The 16,311-nt window shown below is 40.3% G+C and overlaps 1 protein-coding gene across 8 annotated transcripts in view; it reads right to left on the bottom strand.

The window, feature by feature from the left end:
• PATJ (PATJ crumbs cell polarity complex component) overlaps nt 1-16,311 on the bottom strand; it is a 148,950-nt gene that overhangs the window by 82,875 nt on the left and 49,764 nt on the right. For 6 of the 8 annotated variants that reach the window (XM_081915689.1, XM_081915695.1, XM_081915693.1 and 3 more), the window contains 7 exons: nt 15,803-15,894; nt 15,484-15,616; nt 14,651-14,722; nt 11,150-11,327; nt 10,189-10,299; nt 9,252-9,323; nt 1,993-2,104 (listed from right to left, as the gene is read on the bottom strand). In XM_081915689.1, the coding sequence (XP_081771815.1) occupies nt 1,993-2,104; nt 9,252-9,323; nt 10,189-10,299; nt 11,150-11,327; nt 14,651-14,722; nt 15,484-15,616; nt 15,803-15,894 (770 nt within the window). The remainder of the gene's footprint in view (nt 1-1,992; nt 2,105-9,251; nt 9,324-10,188; nt 10,300-11,149; nt 11,328-14,650; nt 14,723-15,483; nt 15,617-15,802; nt 15,895-16,311) is intronic. The other 2 variants (XM_081915692.1, XM_081915691.1) reach the window with 2 other exon arrangements.

The following is a 16,311-nucleotide window of genomic DNA, read 5'->3' as shown; positions in this document are numbered from 1 at the left end:
TACTCCTTGACCCTCTAAAGCAGGCATAGCCAAACTTGGCCCTCCAGATGTTTTGGGACTACAATTCCCATCATCCCTGACCACTGGTCCTGTTAGCTAGGGATGATGGGAGTCGTAGTCCCAAAAACATTTGGAGGGCCAGGTTTGGCCATGCCTGCTCTAAAAGAAGGACCATGTGGACTTCCTCCAACTCCAATCAAAACTAGCAGCATGACCAAAGGTCAGAGATGATGGGAACCACAGTCTGATAAGAAAAGCACATCTGGATCAGTATCCTGTTCTCACAGTGGCCAGCCAGATGCCTCTGAGAAATCTGCGAACAGGACCTGTGTGCAACAGCACTCTCCACTTGTGATACTCAGTGACAGGTATTCAAAGGCATACAATGGAGGCAGAACAAAGCCTTCATGGCTAGTGACCATTGATAGCCTTGTCTGCCAGGAATTTGTCTAATCCTCTTTTGAAGTCATTGGAGTTGGTGATTATCGTTTGCTTCCTCAGAAAGTTAGAAAGGGATCTACCATGCATCTTCTGCTGTGGAGACCGAAGCAAACAAGTCAGTCAATGTCAAACTCCTCCTTTAGCATACTTTTGACATCCTTGACAGTCAACAGTTCAACTGCCTCCTCACGTGGGCTTGTTGGTAATATATGCAATAAATTTGTTACAAGTTTCTTTATACTTTTAGCAATCTGATCTTTGATTATTATTACAGGTGGCAAACATTTTCTGTGCATCCAATTGATGCACAACCACGGACGTGTGGGTCATTTTGGACCCAGAAGAGGGCAGAATGTGATATAGAACATGGCAGGATTATACGTACTCCGCTGACATGCATGGGAGCTAGGAACAGAATCCCCGTGCAAAATAGTCAGAACCTATATTTTCCAGATTTGGGGCAGGATGCGGAATCCGTCAATATGATGTCCCAATAGGCAAGGTTTGAGCCCAAACTTTTCATTTTAGAAATTTACTGACAAACTCACAAAAAAGCAAGCAAAAAACAACAGCAGGAGCATTTTTTTCCTGAATTCAATATATTTTGAACTTAAGCCAGGCAAGGGACTTGTTGGGAGCAGAGCCACACACATTTTCTGCAAATACTCCACAGCAGGCACTGTAACTCTGCAACGGCTTGACTTTAACCCCAAAGGTGCGCTCCTCCATTGTCTCCTGAGGTAGATGGATGCTGACAACTCTGAAACTGAAGGTGGCTCAGATCAACCTGCCCCACACAGCAGCTGCTGGAGCTTTTGAGTGAATGCAGGGAAATGGCCAATGCAGAGTTTGCTTAAACACCCCATTCACCACCACACCTTCCAATCCTACAATTCTCTTCCCACCCCCCAAATGCAAAACGATGAAATATAAACAGACATTCGTTATAGTAAGAGACTCACACTATGTCCACTGTTGCTTGCTTGCTTTCCCACACAAAACAAATAAACAAAAAGTAGGAAGCACTCCCTGTTTTTTCTTTGGTACCAGAGCAAGCTAAAATCTGCAAGATCTGACATTCAGTGAAACAATCCTCAGCACTGGCTACATAAATAAGAGAAACTAAAGCCTCGTTTGATATTAATCTATGGATACCATCTACCTCAGAGGACCCATTTTCATGAGCTTAGTGAAAAATACATATTTTTCCACATTCAAATTAAGAGTATCATAGGAACACAGGAAGCTGCCTTATACAGAGTCAGACCACTGGTCCATCTAGCTCAGCATTGTCTACACAGACTGGCAGCAGCTCTCCGAGGTTTTAGAAAGGAGCCTCTCCCAACCTTACCAGGGATTGAACCTGAGACTTTCTGCATGCAAAGTAGATGCTCCACCACAAAGCTATGGCCACTCCCTTTGGCAACATTTAACTGCAGTTCTACAATGTGCTTACAACACAACAATGCTGTTTTAGAAGGCACCATTCTATACAGAGCAATCCTATTCAGAAATTCAGTCGCTCTAGTAAAACTAAGTAAGACAACTCACCATCTGTGTAAGTGTCATCTTCTTCCTCCTCCTCCTCCTCTGTCTCTTCAGAGCGGGACTTTTCTTTGTAAGGAGGTGGCAATTTCATGGGCGGTGGAGTTTCACTTTTCTTCTGAAAGAGAAGGGAAGCTCAGCACATTATGGAGAAAACCTTCAGAGTTGCTTCCTTCTTCAGTTCAAGAAATCACTTATGGAAGCATATCTTGGATTTAAATGTTTCAGAAGCTTCAGGTTCAGTGAAATTTTTGACTGCTTTAAAAACAACACACACCCCACACACTATGTTTCTAAATCCGAACCAAAGAGCAGAAAATGCAGAACATGGATTTCATAGCGGGTTCTGAACGAACACCACTACCGCACCCCGCTAAAGGACTTCATTATCAATATACATACCAAAACCATGATAGCAGCAAGGTTTACCTTACTTAGCTGACAACATCAATTAAAAACATCCCCCCTTTTTTGACAAGAACCTTAATCCTTTTAAAAACAAATCTGTTTTTGATGTGCTGTTTTGATAATGCTCTACAGGCATTATAGCTTACAATATTTTACTTGGAGCTCATCTCCTTTTCAGATACGCTATACATTACAAAACTTTCAATAAAATTCCATTACCTCACATAAATAAAGGCACTTTCGATAATGATGCATATAGTGGTGCATATCAGTCCCAAAGAAAGGAGCTCAGGAGTACTGCAGCAAAGGCATCCAAGCATCTGTTTCCTTGGCTCCAAGTAACTGAATCATTCTTTAGCTGCACAGTTTTACTGAATTATGCTCAATTGCATCTCATGCAATCACAATGCTAATAGCTTGGTGCACTTTAGTAAACAAATGGTAAGTACCAGATGTCATGAGAGCAACGCAAATGGCCGGAAAATCCTTTTTCTACAGGAGAGAATGATTACCAAAGGTCCACATGCCATTTTTTTTAAAGATCCCCACCCCCACCCCCTGCCAACGCCTGTAATAAAAGCAACATCTTGAAGGATGTCACAATCTTGTATGAACCATCGGCATTTATACTAATATACATATGATTCTAAATCAGCTTGTGTTTTTTTCTTGTGTGTGTATATATATATAAAACAAATTTCATTCAGCTAAAAATAAAAGCAGGTACTAAACAAAAAACAAAGTAATGTTAAAAGGTAAAGGGACCCCTGACCATTAGGTCCAGTCGTGACCAACTCTGGGGCTGCGGCGCTCATCTCGCTTTATTGGCCGAGGGAGCTGGCGTACAGCTTCTGGGTCATGTGGCCAGCATGACTAAGCCGCTTCTGGCGAACCAGAGCAGCACCGTTTACCTTCCCACCAGAGCGGTACCTATTTATCTACTTGCACTTTGACATGCTTTCGAACTGCTAGGTTGGCAGGAGCAGGGACCGAGCAACGGGAGCTCACCCTGTCACGGGGATTCAAACCACCGACCTTCTGATCGGCAAGTCCTAGGCTCTGTGGTTTAACCCACAGCGCCACCCGCGTCCAAACCAAAGTATTGTTACCTTGTTGTTAAAAAAAGCTTCATAGCAACAAAATTACAAGCAAAGCTGAACTCTCTCTAAAATGAAAACCATTCAATCACATGATCAATATAAAAAAGTTCAGGCGTTAGAAGAAAATAAGGCTGCTTGGGTAGAGTGCAAGGATATCTGCTACCCAAACCCAACAGAATTTTAAGGATAAATGGTATCTCATGTACTTAAAACTAAAATTCATTTGGGAGTCTCAAGTTATAATGAGTTACAATGCAGGTTCCATTTTTTTCTACCTTGAAATTTCTCCTAACCAAGCTGTAACTCCTGTTTGGCTCTACAGGGTAAACTCCATTTGAAAACCAAAGGAGCTCCAGCACAGAGTGATGGTTGGGTCAATGGGCTGCTATTCTAATAAATACTTATTTTGTGCAGTTATAATTTGTTAGTTGAGTTGGGTGTACCAATGGAAAATCCAGATAAAAACCTAACTAACAGATTCTCCTGACTTTATATAAGCTTTAGTGCAAAGCTGATCCTTCAGGACTGTGACTAGGAGCCTATTGTAACATGTATTATTATACATATACAGTACTTGACTTCTATTTTAGCGCACAAGACTCAGCACAGTGGGATTTTGTCAGTGAGATCTCTAATCATATGCCATCTCCAAAACTCATGTATGTCATTAGCCTTTAATCAAATCCTATGTGCCTGTGTGCCCTATTCGAACTTAAGCGATGGAGAGGAATGCTTACTGCTTACAATAATAAAAAAAAGAAACCATTAGCAGAACAACCACATTTTGCTCCTGTTATGAAGAGCCAGGAATACTGCATAATTTAACAGTACAACTTCTACCCGCAAGGCTCATGGAAGATAATTTAAAACTTTATTTGGAAAAAAAAATGCTTGAGAAGCATCTTCACAATAAAATTGCTTTCTTAACTGGCAGCTTGGGAATACCCAAATGTTGAAAGGGGAAGTTGGCATTGCTATAAGGACATGGATTTGATGTACACAATGTAGATAGAAACTGATTAATGATACATGGACTTCCTTTAGTGATCAGGCAGAAAATATCTTCTCAGTGTAGCCTCTCATACCCTGAAATTTCCCTACAGAGGTATCAGGGATGGTAACATCAAGTGATGAATGTTGTGTGTCTGAAATCAAAGACTCCTGGAGCACGGGTGGATTTAGGGGGGCACAACCAGTTCAGTCACACTGGGCACAGAGACTCAGAGGCGCTGCAGGTGATGCCACATTTGAAATGGGGCATGAGAGGTGGCACAGGGCCTAGTTCAGAGCCTCCTCAATAGAAATCAGGGCCCCTGAATTGATGTCTAGCATCACCATTGACGCTATCTATTTACCTGTAGTCACATTTGAAATCTTATGTGAAGGCTGGGGAGCTTCAATGTACTAGCCTATTAATATACATGGGTAAGTGCCAATTATACTATTCTCTTACCTACAGGGAATGGTTGTAAATCAGTAGCAGAGCCCATGCTCTGCATAGAAACAATTAACACCACCACCACTCCTGTCTGAAACCCTAGACTGAAACTGCCACTCAGTGTAGAAAATACTGAACTAGATGAAACAATGACTTGCATCAACTACATTCCCAATAAAGTTCACCAGTTTGGAAGAATGCTTCACAGATTGAGGCCCACTTGGAAAATGAGTAAAAGAAAGAAAGGAAAGAAACTGTAAAAAAACCCAACTTATATATTTTTTCTTTACATATAAGGTACTATTTTAAAAAAATAAATCAGTGAAGAAGATATAGAACATCACTATAACAATGGTTAACAGTCAACAGTTACAAGAAAACACTTAATAAGCCACAGAAGACTACAGGTACTGTTGATCACGCCAAAACATGCCTCTTGCTATCCCTCACACTTGAATTTAAGCATTTTGGATTCCATTTCTAAGTGAAACTACAAACTAGAACTGCCGTGAGAAAAAAAGAATGTATAGTGCAGTATCCAACTAAATAGTTCTGTGGTTGTAAGTATTTCCATTTAGGCAATGCAAATTCCACTCTCTCTCCCCACACAACTACTGTACCCTCCCCCAAATCTGTTCTGGAAGCTGGGGGGTGGGGACAGAACAGATGGGGGAGGCAGGGAGAGAAAAGAGAGGCGTTCCATTGCACAGCCAGAAGTCCTTGCACTAATGGAACTACTTTGTTAGCAATTGGATATCTAGTTCTCTCCCTCCCTCTCTCTCTGTGTATAATCTACTTTTTAAATGGTTCTGTCTTCAGAAGATGAAGAACCAGGATATATGTCTTTTCACCTGTGGCATTAAATCTACCTCCATAGCCTAGGCTCACGTAGCTTTCTGCTATCTACAATACGAGGTAAACATACGAATTAATCTGTACTTATCTCTGGCTGTTAATAGCTTGTCGAATGAAATGTCTTGGATCACTTTCTGTATTTACAATGAGCCAAAGCCCAGAGGCAAAGGATGAAATCATCACCTTGAACAAGCATGGCTGATTTCATTGCAGCCTAGACTGGAAAAATACTACTGCTGGTGCCTAGGAATGTGAGACATTTAACTCTCTCTGCTGGAGTGGGTGGTGTAAATAGGATTCTGGCTACTAGTGATTTCAAAATGTTCATTCATAAATTAATGTTCATTCATTATGTACGCCAATTCTATTGGAACAATCCCAGCAATAGTTTGATTGCCTTTTCATCTTTACTAGCTCACTGTAAACACAGGAATACTTTATCTACTAGTTTGTTAAGTTTGTTAGCTTGTTAAGCTAAAATCAAAGAATCCTGAGTTACCATTTTAGGGACTTTCCAAATAGATAACTGCATTAGTCTGTTGCACTAAGCAGAAAAAATAATTTGTGGCACCTTAAAGACTAACAAATTGATTATGGTATAAGTTTTCATGGCCCAGAGTCTACTTGGCCAGATGTATTGAATGTTATCCTAAACTGGATATTACAGTTATTTATATAAACACATCCCGGCTACAAACATTATATACACTAGAACTGCACGCACAGTTTAAAAGAGAGGGAGAGAAAGAGAGACAGAGACCAGTTGCCACCACTAGACCATCTCCTGGGGCTGGCTTCTCCATCTTCCACTAACTTCCTCCCCTGCCAAAAACAAAGCAGAGCATAACCACTAAGCAAGCTTTGAGTGTATGGATTCTACCAGCTCCCATGCACTTAAACCTTTGCATTTGTGAATGAGCTGTCAAATACAGCAAATATGTTATTACCAAAAAATGATTTTCATATTCTAAAAATACAAAGAGGATGAAAATCACTAGTGACTCAAGTAATTAGCAACAATAATCTGGGCTGAAACCAAACATGGCCCATAGGCTCAACACACAATAGTTCAATATTCTGATTTTCTGATGCAGCTCTGATACAGAAATCTCCAAAGGGAAAAAATCCATTATTGGTAGGCAAGCAGAGTATGTCTTAAATTGTTATGTTTTATTTTATATCTTGATCGCCTACATGAAAAGGTGTACATGCATTTCATTTTACAGAGTTATAGTAGCAAAGAAAGAGATATCTTTCACAGCTTTCAGGAGGATTAGTGAACTCGGCTCTTGAACTGTAAAAATGCAGCGATCGGGAATCTAGAAGGTTAAAAGGGTGATACACTGCAAATGGATGGGGTTTTTCTTTTCTTCTTTTTTTCAGATGAGCTGCTACAGAGAATGAAAATCAGCCACGAATACTCTAACTACTTATTGGGGGTTGCTTTATTCAAGGTCCAAATCACAGCAGCATAATCTCCATATTATGCAAATGAGATATATTAATTATGCAAATCAGACTTGCTATTTCTGCATAACCAATTTGTCTCATTTTCGTGAGGCACTTCACCTCTGCTCCTGCCATGTTCTAGGAGAGACAGCAAGGTAAAACACAAGGGAAGGTCTTTACCTGACCATTATTTCCACTGTTAGAGGAGAGAGAACCTTCTGACTCCAGTCTTGCACCTTTTCAGCACTAACCCAGAAATAGAGTTGGAAGATGCAGAAAGACCCCTTCCTTCCACATGCACACTAAAATTTCCTTCTTAATTAATATGAAAAAACAAGTTCCTTGGGTAGGATAGGAAAATCTTCTTTTGTACTAGCTACTGTGCAACTATTTATTTTTCTAATCAAAGCAACATCCTTAACTCAGTTAGGAAAATGAGATTTATTTCTATTCTTTTGAATTTATTCAGTTACATTCAATGACATGAATACCCAATCTAATCAGCATTTTTTTTAAAAAAACACACACCCCATGAGACCCGATAACACAACGAACTAAAATCCACTGACAAACACAAAATAAAAAGTAGTAGTAAATTTAAAAGCACACAAAAATCTTATTATATATATATATATATATATATATATATATATATGCAGGTTTTGGTGTCCTCGGGTGTCTTCCCGTGTAAAAGTTGGGGTGTCTAGGCGACGTTTCGACGAGGTCTCACTCGTCATCTTCACCTCGTCGAAACGTCGCCTAGACACCCCAACTTTTACACGGGAAGACACCCGAGGACACCAAAACCTGCATTCCTGTACCCGTGAAAATCTACGAAAGCATATATATATATATATATATATATAATCTCCCAGATAGTAGCATCTACACAACTGCCAGAAAAAGGTTTTCATGAGGTACCTTTACCATGGCCCAGTCCTAACCTTTGGTTTTATCTATCACCCTGCCAATTCATCCCTCTAACTTCAAGGCATTCCCCAGCCTCCATTACGATTTCCAATATATGCTTAGGGTTTGCACATGGGGATAATCTACACATCAGATTTGTGGATTATTGGGGGGAAGGCATTACTGATGCCCTCCACAGGCTGCCCCACCCCCCTGGATCCTCAACTTTCAAAATAATTTTAAAACATGCCTTTTGGGGTTTGCTTACCAAGCAAGAGCAAGGGGCAGGGAAATTTCAACACTATTTTAATCTGAATCCGTTTTTATTCTGTTTGGTTAGATATTAGCTTGTCTTGTCCACTCCAAGGCAGATGGAGCAGGTTATGAATCCCAAAACATACTCTGAGGACTGGTATAGTTCCCTGTGATGGCAGCTGGAGTGCATAAAATGTTGGGACCTGATCCAGCCATCCCTGTTTTCCCCCCAATGAGAAACACACACCCAAACCCTCTAGAGTTAAAAACTAGTTGGAGTCAAATGTATAGACTTATTTACATTGGTTAAATTATGAGCATAAAGGCCCCAAACCTACAAATCAGCCTATGCATTTTCTTAGTTCACTCTGAACATTTAACTGAAAAGGCAAAAATTTCTTTAAGACTGGAGCCCTACACTTACCTGGGAGTAACACCTACTGATCGCAGTGGGACTTGCATGCATAGGATTGAGTTGCAAATGGCTTGAATATAGACACCTCCCCTTCTTCAGCAAAACTGTTTTTTTGTGACTCACTCAAATTTGAACATTAATCCACATTTCTTTTTTAATTAAGCCACTACTGAGTTATTGCTTTTAATGTTATCTCATTTTTATGCATGACATTATAAATAGCAGTAAGGTTCAATTGCAAGTATATAATACATATTTTTATTTGCCTTTCCAAATATACAAGCAAATCTACACACAGGCACACAAAATCTCTAGATATTATCCTTGTGTTTAAAGGAATTCTTCCCTGTGTCTTAAAATGGAAAAAAACTACCTTCTGTATTATGTATTGCTACGTGAAGTTTATTTTGTAAGTGAGAGATAGCATCTGCAATACCTTTCCACAGTCTCCCTCTGGGTCTTGAATTTTGTGGTCCTTATTTTTCTTGGGGTTCACAATGGAAACTATCTGCAGAATACATTAAAAAAAATACATTGTCGGCTATACAAGATTGGTACTAGGAAAACAAATTTTCTGTTTAGTACATATTGGAAAGACTTTAGGCTCAAGGGATATACTTTGTTCCCGCAAACCCTGAAATCCACCAAGCAGAGCCAAATGCAAAACAAAGGCAAGGGATGGAGGCAATATAGAACTAAGGAAAGGGTTCACCGGAGCATACATTCAGTCCAGTAGTTTGTTTTCAGTACCAGAACAGAGCCTAGTTTTGTTACAAGAAAATCAAAGCTCTCCTGCAAAGAGGTTAAAAGTCCTCCTGCTGATGGAAGGAACCCTCCCATTTATGGAAGGGTGACCTGGGAGCAAAATCATTATTCTGGAGGTACAGAAAAATGAGTGATAGTTCAGAACACAGTTGGTTAATTTGGAAGCTGGATTTCTTGAAGAGCAAATGTGAGCACTCTTGACTATGCAAACTGTGTACCAAACACACAAAGAAAACTGTGTTCCACTAGAGCCAGGATAGGGAATCTGTCATCCTTCAGATGTTCGGCTCCAGCTCCCAGCAGCCCACAGTCGCCATGTCCATTAGGAATGATGGAAGTTGTATCCTAGTTTGAGGAAACTCAGAGGTTCCACATCTCTGTGCTAGAGACTCACTCAAGTCTTGGGCTACCTCCTAACTGCTGGAAGTAGGTATGGGGTGATTTTACATTCTGATGCTGTTTTTGTTTGGCTGAATTTGTATTTGAAGGTTGCCATCAACCTTGAACCCTTCGGTTCTAGGACAACATGAGAAGGAAACTAAAAAAAAAGGATGCAAGTTTTTGTTTTAAAAACACATGCACCTTCAACAGCAGGGAACGAAACTTACCCTTGGAAGAGTAGACAAACTCTGAACAACAAACACTATGGGGTTGCCTGCATTTTTTATGGCTTCCACAGCTTCTTCATGAGTTGCATTCTGCAGGTCTGTTCCGGACACCTGCAGAGCAAGAAGCCTATTTAGATGCTCTTCTGCACTGTTCACAGTACAAGATGCAACAGAAGCTCTCAGCCAGTAAAAATTAAGCGCCCGAAAAAAGGTCACCAAGAGGTTTACTATAGCAAATATATTTAACTAAATGAGTGATTCAAAATTGTCCTTAATCAAATCAGCACGGTATTCAGTCCATGACAAGTGATGCATTCACATTTACAAATAATTGTCTAGACATGCAGGCATAAGAAAATGCATAGAAACAGTAGCTGGACAGGGACCTGGCAACACATGGCTCTCTTCCTCAACTGTGGTTGCGTTGCTAAGACATTCTTTCCTTATGGTTGATTTCTTCTCATTGACAAAGTGGCATGTTTCACATGGATTCATTTTGAGGAAGGAAGTAATGCATATTTGAGAATCTGCCTTCATGTCAGAAATTGGACTTGGCGGGTCTGAGTAGTTTCAGTCACTAGTGATATGCACATATACAGAAAGCATGAACACAGGAATCCTGTATTAAATTGCACTTCCTGTATTTTTGCATAGTATTAACACCTCCAGTGGGACTTCTGCATTCTCTCCCATAGGCTTAAGGAGCACACACATCTCCATGTGGAACCTGGGCAAACCCACCCTTCAAATATTAACCATGTGTGAAAATACAGAACACTCAGCTCACACATCTTGAATTCATACATCTTGAACTCACAAATGAATGTTTATATGTCTACTTACAGTTAAGGCTGATTTGATTTTCTGTTCAAAATATGCATTTAATGCTTGAACACATACAGCTAAGACAGGTGTGTACAGACACAACTTTTTAAAGATACAGATGTTTGTCTGAACTTACCTCAAGTATTTTATCCCCAGTTTTGAGAGCTTTTGTTCGGCCTGCTGGGCTGTCTTCCAAGACTTGCTTGATAAATATACCTTTAAGCTCTTCTCCATTCTTTAAGCGTTTTATAACTGTATGTCCGCCAACAATACTGATGCCAAGTGGCACATGGGGTTCTCGAAAAATTTCAACACTGTAGAGAGTAAGACAATCCTTTGAACATGAGAGGTTTCAGTTACGTGATTTTTGTTTCACTCTGCAGTCCTGATGCTAATCTAAACATATTGTTCTTTGTAAGGTGTAACATAAGCCCTTTAAAACGAGAAGTGATTTGTATGTTATGTTATAGCCTGGTGGAAATTGCTGAAAAGCAGTCTCAGTATCTCCTTCTGATGAAACACGCAAAAGCAGGGAACTCAACCCACTCAGTGATTCCAGAAGGCCTCAGTCTGATGTTATAAGAGATGATGGTACAACCCCTGTCCTACGAGCAATAGAAAAGCCAGATGACAGCAACAACTGAATTTGCTTGCTGGAAACTAATTTAAAGGAAATGTTCCTGCATTTCATCATGAGAAAGTGACAAAAGAAGAACCCTGCTTGATCAGATCAAAATATTCACCTAGTACAGCAACCTACTCCCTCTTAAGTCTTCTGTATACTGCATTATTTCCACTCTTAACTATACATAGTAACAACATACCCAATATGCCCTTCTCTCTCCTTTCCATAGAGTTTGCATTCAGGGATAAATCTGTCTCACTGATTCTCGCATTCTACCAGGTTACTGATATACCCACTATATTTATGTTCTTATTTAGCATCTTACTCCCCAGCACTAATTGGCTTTTATCCCATATATTAGTTTAGAAACTGCTCTGTAACCTTCTGGATATATATAAAAAAGCAGTCCCCTTTATTGCAGTCCAAATGAAACCCATTCTTTGTGTGCCAGATTTGCTTGTCTTACAATAGTCAACAATGCCTAACAAATCTAGACCTTACACTTTTATTATATCCATACTTTGGAGAACCCTCATCACCACACACACACACTTAACAAACACCTAGTAGGGTTACATTTAAAGTGTGTGTGTGTGTGTGTGTGTGTGTGTGTGTGTGTATATATTGCCAGAACAGAATCTGATGAACTGACAAAAGTCAGTTAGATTAAAGTTATTCTACTGGTTCATACTGCAATAGAAAGACTTGAATCCAAGCGCAGACTGCAGGTCTTGTGTTTCCAATGGAAGTTGTAACTGATGTGCTTGAGAACACCAGCTAAACCACTAGGGAGCTCATACACGCACACACAACCCTGCACTTCAGCTCTTTGCCAGCTGCATTCAGCATGCAGGCCATATGCTGGGAAGCCCAGAAAGAAAAACTGCTGTCCAGTTGCCATCATCAACTAGTTTATCATTTTAACTATGCCACTGGGTATCTTTAAAGTCTGTTCCCTACTTCCTTTCCTAGAACTCGTCATTCAGCATCCAGGTGAAATGAACTCAGGTAAGTTGGCAGGCACACTAGCAAACACTAGCAAATCCACACAGATTGAAAGGCAAACTAGGCATAAAAATAATAATCTGTTTTTGCCATTCAGTTAAATAAAACAGTTCTGATGCAGAGGTGCACATCTTTCAGAACCATGTGCATTTTGTCATTGTTTTTATCTCCAGTCCTCTTTCAACAGCACTTCCTGTCAGGCCCTTGGGGTTTTATAGATTCCCTCAAATTTTGGGGACTTAGTAGATAGACTCACAAGTATCCCAATAAGTTCATGACACAAAAAGCCCAGCATGCATGCACACACATCTCTTCTCTTCTTGCAACAGCTGGATGTAAAGCTACTTTAAATAGTGCTGGGATTCAGCTACACTGGAAAAGAAAAAGCACTTAATATGCATTGTATAAAGGTAAAGGGACCCCTGACCATTAGATCCAGTCACGGACGACTCTGGGGTTGCGGAGCTCATCTCGCTTTATTGGCCGAGGGAGTTGGCGTACAGCTTCCGGGTCATGTGGCCAGCATGACTAAGCCACTAGTGGTGAAAGAGAGCAGCGCACAGAAACACCGTTTATCTTCCCGCCGGAGTGGTACCTATTTATCTACTTGCACTTTGACATGCTTTCGAACTGCTAGGTTGGCAGGAACAGGGACCAACCAAGCAAGGAACAGGGCAAGCCCTAGGCTCTGTGGTTTAGACCACAGCACCACCTGCATCCCGTATGCATTGTATAAGCATTATAATAACACTGTGACACCAGATGGCACGATGGAGGCCCGTTTTTTCCAATCTGATTTCTCATACAAAGTTGACAACGTATTTAACTGAAATGCTTCTTTGATGTGTCTAGATCCAGCCCTGGGCAAGCATTGCTATAGAGCCACTTCACAAAATACAGTTCACCACTGAGAGTGTAAGCTCAATAGAGAGTTATAGCTAATTGCATGTCCATGATGAATGGACCTCTACAATATTTATAGGGACGTGGGTGGTGTTGTGATCTAAACCACTGAGCCTCTTGGGCTTGCCAATCAGAAGGTTGCTGGTTTGAATCCCCATGATGGGGTGAGCTCCTGTTGCTGTCTCAGCTTCTGCCAACCTAGCAATTTGGTAGCAGGCCAGTACAAGTAGATAAGTAGGTACTGCTATGGCGGGAAGGTAAATGGCGTTTCCGTGGGCTCTGGCTTCCATCACGGTCCTCCATGCGCCAGTAGTGGTTTAGTCATGCTGGCCACATGACCCAGATATATGTCTGTGGACAAACGCCGGCTCCCTTGGCCTGAAAGTGAGATCAGTGCCGCAACCCCATAGTTGCCTCTGACTGGACTTAAACGTCCTTTACTTTTTTTATCTTTTACAATATTTACTTATTTAATAAACTAACTATACTGCTTAACTATAAGAAAAACCTCACAGCATTTTATAAAAAGTATAAAACAATGAGATTATCAGTAAAAACAACTATTTAAAAACTTCAAAAATAATTAAAATCAATGATAAGCTAAGAGCCAAATCAAAACACATCTCAGCATTCTACATATCTGGACACACAATACATGTGTTTTAAGGGCATACACCTTAGGGACACACAAACAAAAAAACCCTAATGTGTGAACTTGCCCTCATTTAGAGGTTTGTAACTACCAGGAGCTTTGAATGCAAGTGGTATGCCTAGATAGCAAAACCTGCATGTAGGAATACACAGGTGAACCAACATTCGTTGATAATTTAACTACAGTGGAAAACTGGCAAGTTTCTAAAAACAACAGGATTGATATAATAAAGCTTTTTCAGCAGGACATCTGCTAAGCATTAATTGTATCTGTAGTATTTAGCAAAGCTGGAATCACAACTACCTCAGTGCTATTCATGAATGGATTAAATAAACGGTCAAGCAAACAGTCACTGGCAAAAGATGAAAAGTTAAGGCAAGCATGTACTCCACGCCAAAAGGCCTCAAATAATTTCTAAGGCAGGAGAAATGTTGAAACATTTATCAACATACGTTTGCGGTGTTCCCCAGTGACTGAAAACTGGAGTTTCTTCTCCTTCTCCTTCTTCTCTCTCAGGCAATTCACTAAATAAGTAAAATAAAAATAAATTTTAGCTTCCCACACTTTTCTGCTTCCTAACATTCATTCTTTGTGCTTCACACACCTTTACCACCTTATCTTCGCTTACAACAGATATTCAGCGGACAAAACAGATACATCTTTTATCAGTTAATAGTTACATTTTTCCATGCTCTTGGAAGTGAGCACACTCTGGCTTTGCACAACAGGGTGAGATATCCAGGTCCTCTTTAATAAAGCTAAAACCACTGAAGAAAATAGTTCTGCCTCATTATTTCAGTTCAGGCAAAATAAGGGTGTGCATAGTGTCACTGAATACAAGAGATGTTCAAGTATTTGCCTGAACGCGTGAATATTCAAAGTATATTCGAATATACACACACCTTACACAATTGTGTGGAGGGTTCTACTCATGTTCAAGTGAATAACAGTAAATCTTCCTGCAGACCTTTGCCACTCGACACAGGGATAGCCACAGACTAAGTGTGTGGGGCATTATGCGATGGAGATATGGATAGCATGCCCATCCCTGTCCATGGATCATGTGCTCAGGAACAAAGTCTGAATAGGCCTACAGTGTAATTACTTGGTGACACGGGACTTGCTTGTATCTGGATGGAGTCAGGAGTTTCCCATTACTATTCTGCTCTTGTATTCTTTAAGACAGACAACAAAGTTTTTTTTGCACAGCTTTGTGAGTGATGTGTCTTCTAAACCTTCCATGACAATAAGCAAACATTTTTTAAGTTGAGAGTCTCTTCCATACCTTGGCAGCCCTAGACGAAGAGAGGCAGAATCCAGAGTACTGGAATGGTCACAATTTTCAGTCTTCAGGTTATTTCTCTCGAGATCATCATCAACACATAGAGGAGCTTTCGTGTCATTTTGCATCTTGGTACCTGGCACAATTAAGAGATCAGTTATTGTTCATTGATGCGGACGTTGAGAGCAAAAAGGTACAGTGAACTTAGAATAACTGACCAAAGTCATCTTATGTTTAGGCTGACATGTCTTGCATTAATTGAATGCAACAAAGGCAGAAAGATAAATCCAGCTGATATTTATTTATTTATTTGATAACTTACTCATTCCATGGCCATCCAAGATAGTATTTGGTTGGCTGTACTCTGATGCTCCAGGGAACCCTGAGCTGTTAATTCCATTTTCTTTAGCCTTCAGTGAAAAAAGGGAGAGAAAAAAACAGGCAATTCAAATTTGGAAATTTGCTGACATTGCACTATGTTGCAGAGAGACGCTGAGTTTACTGGAAACTTAACTTTTAAAATTAATTCAATAACATGTTCTTATGAACATAAGATGTGACCATTAATTGAACCCTGCTGCCCAAAACCACAGTTATTGCAGCTGACATTGTTTACACTTTGTAGCATTACGCTTGCAGAATATCATGTAAGCCTCTTTATTGCGAAAATTCCTAATTGTCTAAATAATCAACCGCTTCAATCTGTGCTAGTTAAACCTGTGCCCCTCCAGATGCAGATGGACTCCATTTCCCATCTGCCCCAGCTAATATGGGCGGCTATGATGGGAGATTAAATCAGGAGCACCTGGAAGGGACTTGAGCTCCCCATTC

Source organism: Podarcis melisellensis (genome assembly GCF_964234715.1).
Source record: "Podarcis melisellensis genome assembly, chromosome: 6".
In the NCBI taxonomy this organism is placed as follows: domain Eukaryota; kingdom Metazoa; phylum Chordata; class Lepidosauria; order Squamata; family Lacertidae; genus Podarcis; species Podarcis melisellensis.
The sequence above is the reverse complement of the archived record's forward strand: the minus strand, read 5'-3'. Positions and strand labels throughout refer to the sequence as shown.